General features: G+C 37.6%; 1 protein-coding gene across 3 annotated transcripts; it reads right to left on the bottom strand.

The window, feature by feature from the left end:
- Positions 1-1,169: 1,169 nt before the first annotated feature.
- On the bottom strand, positions 1,170-5,607 carry LOC113868982 (floral homeotic protein APETALA 2). Of its 3 annotated transcripts, none has more exons than XM_027505034.1 (10): positions 4,527-5,607; positions 4,406-4,431; positions 4,202-4,232; positions 3,981-4,068; positions 3,682-3,827; positions 3,524-3,568; positions 3,334-3,422; positions 3,052-3,215; positions 2,736-2,951; positions 1,170-2,602 (listed from the first exon to the last, which is right to left on the bottom strand). In XM_027505034.1, exons 1-10 carry the CDS (start codon positions 5,036-5,038, stop codon positions 2,411-2,413), a joined length of 1,509 nt encoding a protein of 502 aa, XP_027360835.1. In that variant the 5' UTR covers positions 5,039-5,607; the 3' UTR covers positions 1,170-2,410. The 3 variants fall into 3 exon arrangements, with proteins under 3 accessions (XP_027360835.1, XP_027360836.1, XP_027360834.1); XM_027505035.1 differs by having other exon boundaries at positions 1,398-2,602; positions 2,763-2,951; positions 3,046-3,215; positions 4,527-5,586; XM_027505033.1 differs by having other exon boundaries at positions 1,399-2,602; positions 3,046-3,215.
- Between the last annotated feature and the right edge of the window lie 2,629 nt (positions 5,608-8,236).

Below are 8,236 nucleotides of genomic sequence, written 5' to 3'. Positions count from 1 at the left end.
AGAGAGAGTCCCAGAAAGGGAAACCAAAAGAGTAGTTTGTCTGAGTGAATGATGATAGCGATCTATCAATTGAGGGCACAATTTGCATCATAGGACCAATGCCTCCTCACCCAAGTGCCAGTCTCACTCCCAGTCACCATCACCTTTCCCTATATATTTTTAATCTTCTATTATCACATATTATATCAAAATTATTTTCTTTTTATTTTGAAAAACTCAACTAGTGCCCATAATTTTCCAACCGTTCAAGAAATCCCATATATAGAAACTCTTATCTTTTAAAATAAATAAAGGTGGCCTCAAACCAACGTACCCTTCCGCTAGATTACTTTACTCCTTTTGGTCCTAATTCTTTATGCTATATCGACAGAGTTTGTCTTCAGCTTTGCGTAACCATTAAACCATGCTGTTATTTATTTTTCTTACATCCCCTCTCTATTGTCTTAAACTTTGTGCATCCTAGAGGTGAGGGGAGTTAGAGAGGGAGAGAGGAAGGGAAATGAATCTCTCTGGACGTTGCAGTGTCTCGTAGATCCGATGCAAAGTAAAAGTATTGTAGAGAGGGGGGGAGAGCTTTTAACCTACTGAGCAGTGAATAACATAGTCCCACTTTGTACTCCGTTCTGCAATTTAGGAGCTTTGTTTTCTTTCTTTCCTTTAGAATCAAGGTCCCTGGCATCAATTTTGGACCACTCTTGACTTCATCAAATACGATCATATACTTGCTTACTAATATGGCTTCTTTTAGAAGATGAGCTACAAAAACAAAGCAATTACTGTTTAATTGAGAATATCGCTTTCCTTATCATCACCAAAATGGCCAAATAATGTTTAATAACCTATTCATCAACATTGCTCATCCCCCTTTTTTTTTTCTTCTCCAATTATTCTGGTGGCAAAAATGTAGCATAAAATCTTCAACACGTTCCACAAAAAATAATAAAAAATTCAACGTGTTATTTCAATTCTATAAATGGCATTGCTTCGGGCCCACTTTTCCCAAAATATCTACGCGATGACGCTCGTGATGATGAAACCGCGCGCATGTTTCACATTTTTCTATTCATTTACCCAACCTGGGCATAAAAAAAATGGGTTTCCTGATTATTCTTACATTATACTAGGATTATAGCAACCAACGAGATAACAAAGTTTAGGATTTGATTCGTCAAATAAAAGGTGTTACGCTGCATATTTCTATTTAAATCGCAAGTAAACATTACATAATCTTTTAAAATAAAACCCATCCACTCGTTAAAGAAAGAACATTTTTTAACCAGCACTCATGTAAGATCCAAACAACGAAGCTTTAGCATAAAATACCGAGTCGCTGGTTCATTACCGATTCAGATGCTGTTCCCTCCAACACTCACAAGTGTGGAATCATTGAACCCAACCAATCCTCTAACCAATTACTACTCTCCTCTACTCTGCTCCCATAAAGGTACATCCCATAAATAAATGACCCAACTCCTGTTTCCCCTGTTAATTAACATAGTTAATAGCACGTACTTATTTTTCTTTCTCGTAAAAGTTAAAACTGACAAGGGCCTTAAACCCCCAAGCAAGCCAGCCCCTTCACCATTTATACCCTTTTGGTCGCTTCCTTCTCTCTCTCACAATGCATCAGTGTCCTTTTGAAGCTTTAGACGACCAATGATAGGTCCCTCTCGTCATTATAGCCTTTGTCTGACTGCTTTTGGCCAAGAGAACTGATTCAAAGGACACCGTTGATAGAGACTATTCATCGCCATCCGGTTATATTTCCGAGACACCAGAAAATAACCCACTTTGCATCTCTGTCTCTCCCTTATCTCGAGTAATTTCCCCCCCCCCCCCCTTCTTTTTTCCTCACCTCGCTTAAGCCTAGCTACTAGTACATATTAATATTTGCCCCAATGTTTTTTGTCAAGCTAAGCAATCCTGCATTTACCCTATTAAGGAACCAAAGCTAGCATCTTTCCTTGGCAAAGTTTTCAAGGCCAATCCCGATCCGAGCAGAAATAAGGAACAAATTGACAACCATGTGTATGCGATAGCAATACATCCCAAATTAAGAAACGAATAGGTGCTGTCATAAATATAATAGTGCAGAAATGCAGTAAATCATAGTTATATAACATCAGAAATTTTAGTCAGAGCCCAGAATATCTAGTATCTAGTTAAAGATTTCGTCCGTTTGTTAGTTTGACTGACCCAGACCAAGCAAAGACCAGTGAGTTCCCAATTTGGCTTTCCCTTTTCTTTTCTTTTATCCACTCTTTCACCTCAATAGTAAAGTTACGGTTTTGTATGGCTTTTCCTAAAAGAGAGGAGGTTGGACATAAAACAATAATCTAAACTGCATCCATTTGCAAATGCTCACAGAAGATAATAAGAAGAATTATTGGTAACAATATATTCTCAAGGGTCACGAAGGTCTCATGAGAGTGTGGAACCCATTTTTCTGCAGCCAACCTTGCGAGGGTCTAATCTGCGGTGGGAATCCTGATGATGCTGCAGCAGTTGCTAACAAATGTGGAGGCCCCGGTTGCCATTGTTGCTCCGACATTGACAATGAAAGATCACTTCCAATACGGCCTCCGTTGCTGCTGCTGGAAACCTGCATATTCGGAAAATCGAAACAATTAATAATTAACCTCCATCGATCCACCTGGATACTAATAAATGGGTGCTTCCCTATTCCTCTCTAGTTCATTTATATTCAATGCATGATAAATTGAGGAGGTACCCACATGAAAATTTGGTGGGTGAAGATTTACAAAATTCTGAGGCATTTGAGGAGGCTCTGCTGGCGACCTATACGGACCATATCTATGCATTTCATTAGTGGGTGGAGAATGAAGGCGAGTTTGGCTAAGCAACCGCAAGGCTTCACTTTCCCCCTGACCATCTCTTGCATATGCTTCCATGTTGCTTCTACCACATGGTTTCGGTAGTATGTTCACCAGCTGAATCAAATAGCCAAAAGGGTGATTCAGGTAAAATAAACAAAACAAGTTAATGAGATAATAAATAACGAATTTTAATTTTATGTAATATTACATGAACCTTAGGCTTGCTTCCCCCATTCCGCCAATTAGATTCGAGTGCCATATGCTGATCGGTTGAAGAATTTGGGGGTTGATTTCCCAATGCTTGACTACTGCTATGCTTAGAGCTCGAATTGCCCAAACTCAAATCCAGATTGTGATCTGCAGCTACACCTGAGGATTCTGCCACCCAATAATACATTTAACTAATTATGTCTGGTGAATGTGAATAATAAAATATAAAAATTTTGATAATGGAACATGAGCAGTGAGCGCATAAAACTTTTAATTTCTTAATTACCCGAGTTAAGCTCCTTGTCGTATATGCTGGGATCAAAATTGGTGACGGCCTCTTTGCCGTTGCATTTTATTGCTGCTTTGTCATATGCCCTATACAAAGAAAAGTGCCAAAAATTTCAAAACCCTAGCATGCGGGATACTTTCTACAAGGTGGGGAATCTTGAAATTGAAAGGGGTAAATATCAGCCTACCTGGCAGCTTCAATCTCGGTGTCAAACAGACCCAGATAAACGTATCTGGTGAATCAAATGAAATTAACACTATTAATTTTGTTACGGCACAGGCACGAACAAGCATTCACACGAACAACATGATGTATGTATATAAATAGTATAAGATGAAGTCCTACTTTTTGCCTAAAAATTGGCCCATCCGAGCCTCCCATCTTCCACACTTGTGCAAAGTTACACCTCTATATTTGGAGCTTCCCCTAGGAAATCCAGTGCTTTGTCGGCGAAGTACGTGCACAAACTCTTCCTTGGTTAGATTGCTCATCTTTTAACACAAAATAAATTAGCCAAATCACGATAACAATTGAAGATAGAAAAGTTAATTAAGAACCGTAGGAGATAAGATAAGGGTATCACAGAACTATTGGAGATAAGATAAATGCCTTTCTACAGAATCTCCCTCTCTCTCATGACTCACCTGCTTCAAATCATCTTCATAGTCTTCTATATTGAAATTGATGTCTGCCTCCACTCCTCGGAACTTAATTGCGGCTCTATCATATGCACTGGGGAAGGGGAATACATACATATTATTGATATTAATTAGAAGCATATAAAAGAAATATTAGCAGGATTGGATATAGAAAAGTTATATTACAAGCTGTGTAAAGAAGAGGTAGGAAGGGAGCAAGTGCTCACCGAGCAGCTGCATGTGCTGTGTCAAATCCACCTACACAAATTTACCCAGACAAAACCATCTCGTCAGTCATCCCTAAAAACTTCCCACAATACTCACTTGTCTGCTCCCAAATCGTATTCACAACAAAATTTATTATTAAATAAATTAAAAATATATAAGTCTAGTACTACCACATATGCAATCGTTTTAGTCGTAACACTTACCCAGATACACTTGTTTTCCACAATCCCTGCAGCATCAAGGACAAACACAACCAAAATTTTTAAGTGTCGAGAAATTATAAAATAGAATAAAATTATGGAATGGAAAGCATAAAGCACTAACCATATATGAGACTCCCATCGACCTGTTCTTCTGTAAAAGGTAACTCCCCTATACTGTGAGCTCCGTGACCTTGGTCCTCGCCGACTCTTCTTCATAGGCTGCGACACTTCCACGGATTTTCCGGCGCCGAGAGTTTCTGATTGACAAAATTTGACGCCTACCCAGTGAGCGCGAGGGAAGGAATTCGAGGTTCCTCCGCCGCCGGAGGGGAGAGCCACATCGGAATCTTCCACCGGAAAAAACTGGCGGGTCACGGTCACGGGTGGGCGGTCACTGTCATGATGGGTCACTGAGAACCCGAATATCTTGCTACTCTTTTTCTTGAACGTTCTGCTTCCACCCCTGTCACCGTCTTCTTCTTCCGATCCATCCTCGATGACCACTGCAGAGGAGCTTGAATTGGAAACAGATCCAACCCTCTTGCCTTTATCATCATCTCCTTCCTTTAGAGAAGAACACCCTTCTGATTCGTAGTCCTTTCTCTGATCGGGGGAGTCATTCAGATCCCACATTCTTCACTTCCTTTGCTTAACAAGACCCAGATGTTTTTCCCTTCCCTTCTCACTCAGATAGCTGCAGAGCTAGTTGGTCTTTGTACACACACATTAACCAGCAAAAAAGAGAGAGGCAAGTATACAACCCAGATTTCTGATTCAGTGATTCCCACTCTGGTGTAAAAGAAAAATGAAAAATTGTTAACTGAGAGTGTGTGTGTTGGGCTCTGTCTTGTTCCCCGTTCTGCTAGCCTTTCTCTCTTCTCTCTCTTGTTTGAGAATAATAAAATAATGGTGGAAGGAGGTGGAGTATTGTGAAACTGAGAGAAGAAAGAAAAATCAAACCTACGACGAGTGTGAGAGAGAAAGAGGGTAGGTGTTGCAAAAAGGTAATAAAGTAGGAGATGTTCAAAGATCTTTGTATTCCCTTAACTGCCCAATACAGCATAGACGAGGCCAGTTTCAGCAAGCTTAGCCGAAAGCATCAAACCTTCTCCTAAGCACCAATCTCCTCTCCACTCTCTCACAACTTGTTTCTCTCACTGAAAAAACTAATATTATAATTTCTATGTATCTATTTTTGTTTTGCTTCTCGCGGGGGAAAGTCCTTATATATAGTAGTTTTTTTAGATGAGTGTACTGTTACTTATTTCCATTTTGATATGATTATTGAATGAATTAAAATGCAAGTGGTAAAAATAGGGAAAGAAAGAACCATCTCTTTCTTAAACGACTTTCCCACGTTAACCAAATCGAAAAAGCATCTTGGGCTGTCCTTCTCCCTGGCTCCAAATTACGCAGTAATGGAAATAGACAGCGCAAGGAGTCCAAAAGAAAGATAATTACTCAAAATTACCTTTTGTTAGCTTCTAATCGTTAATGATTCCCGTCATAACTTAGGAGCCACCTCAATCCACGCCTCCAACGAGTTTTATCTTTTTAGGATTATGACTAAGTTTTACCATGTGGGATGCCACAGGGGGTCAAAAGAGGAAAGTAATTAGGGGGGGTGATGAGGGGTATTTTGGGAAGAAGGTGGAATATTTATTATTGTGACTCGAGACCACGGCAGTGTTTGAGCGAGCGAGCGAGCGAGCGACAGAGAGAGAGAGAGAGAGAGAGAGGGGGACTGTGTTTGGCATCAGAAAAAGGAAATGAGAATAATAGAAGTAAAAGGAAACTCTTTCCAGAAAAGTCCAATCCAAGAGTACGGGAAGAGGGCCACCTTTGCCTCTTTCGTTCGCCAAGCGACCAATGCCCTTCCTACGCTGTACCTCGTATTTATGACTCCCTTCTACTACGTCACTCTCCTCAAACTGCGCGTGCTTCCCAACACCATTTCTATACCCCCTTCTCTCCCCCATTGTTATTTTTTATATTCTTAATCTCTGTTTAAAGGAGCGTAATCAGAATTATACATTGTGATGTGTTGCATTTCAACGAGCCACGTTGTTGGAAACCCCAATGCTAATATACTGTTCTGTGATTCTTTTTATGGCTCAATTTGAGCCAAACAGTTATATGAATTTTGTCAAGAACCAAACAAAATGTTCCTATTAGGCTTTGCTTGTGCTTTATTGATACATTTAATAAGTTACAATTCATGGCTTTAAATTTGTAAGGAATGCACTTAGAATCAGCAAAAATCGATCGACATTCTATTTTAGATACTCAATAAATCAATCGCGCATAAAATTGTAAAAAGAACAAGTCAGATGGCAGCCCCACACTACTCATTGTAAGTGTGGATAGCGAGGTGCAACCCTTATAACGAGCTAATATGTTATTGCTAATTTTATCCAAACAAATACAATTTTTTAAACATAAAAGATGATATTTAGATTTAATGATCGAATTTTGGTCTAATTTATTACGTAAGAGCTCATAAACACAATATCTTTGCTGTTACACTGTAATTAAAAAAATTTGTTAATCTTACTTTCAAAGACAAGTTTAAACGACCAGGTACTAAACTATTGTTGAAAAAAATCTTTATTATGCCAAAAATTTAATAAATAATATTTCTTTATTAAAATTTCACTATCATTATATGCTTTATCCCACGCCTAAAACGTGGTTAGTATTTGCATTAAAAAATAATTAATTTTTTCCAATATGTATCAAATGGCTCATAATAAAAAAAATTATAAATAAAAAACTTCATTACAAATTATATCGTCTAATGTTATAATGTTTTACGGTTTTTAATAAACTTTTATTTTATTTTATTTGATAAAACTAGTTAGAAATTATAACTTCCAAGTATAAGCTAGCAAGTTATTTGGAAATTTATGATCAGCTCAATAGATTATAGCTGTTTGGTTAAACTGGTTTTGTTAAATGATACAAATTTATTCAACATATTAATGAGGGAAATTAAGACATTAAAATTTAACTTTAATGAACAAAAATTTACTTAAAATAATTGCTAAATTGACAATATATAATTTTTGATAGACCCATTAAGAAGGTCCAAAAATAATATACGTACACGTGGGTCGTGGGTACACTCTATGATTGTATCCATTCGTAATAGGTATGTTTTGCACGACATCCGATTATGGCGCAACCTCCCCGTGACTTGCAACGCGAAATTGTCATCGTCTGTTAAACGGGCTTACACAAGATCAAATAGATTAAATTTAATCTTTTGAAATTAATTCAAATTAAATTATCAGATTTTTTAAATAATCGCATGAGAGGTAATTATGCTGCATAATTGCATCATATCATTTAAAATTTTTTAATAGTAATAATTTATTATTCGTTACTGAAACTGAGACTTACAAATGATGTTACCGTCTGTCATCTAAAAAATAAAAAGTAGCTACAGCGTTCTTTTTATGAGAAAAACGTAAAAATTGAACTGGGAACTAATTTAAAACAAAAAAAACATGTGATTGCTTATATGATCTAAATATAAAGTTCATATTTTGAATCGATTTTAATTTGACTTAAGCTATGATTAAATTATGAACCACAGTTTTCCATTCAAAGAGAACACAGCATCTTTTGTACAGTTACTGCTATAAAATACGTCGGTGGTTGGAACGATGTTATATGCGAAGATAAGACACGCAGCACGTCTGTCTTTTTGACAGAGAAAAAAAAGAAAAAACAAAAGTGTAGGCGTGCGTTTTAGCGTAGGTTGGTGAGCGTGGGTCTACGTATGTCTGACAATGGCAATGCCAACTCAAAAACCATAGGATAGATTGA

The sequence above is a fragment of the Abrus precatorius genome, unplaced genomic scaffold (assembly GCF_003935025.1).
Source record: "Abrus precatorius isolate BTA unplaced genomic scaffold, Abrus_2018 Scaffold6, whole genome shotgun sequence".
Taxonomy (NCBI): Eukaryota; Viridiplantae; Streptophyta; class Magnoliopsida; order Fabales; family Fabaceae; genus Abrus; species Abrus precatorius.
Note: the sequence above shows the minus strand (reverse complement) of the source record. Positions and strands in the feature narration are given on the sequence as shown.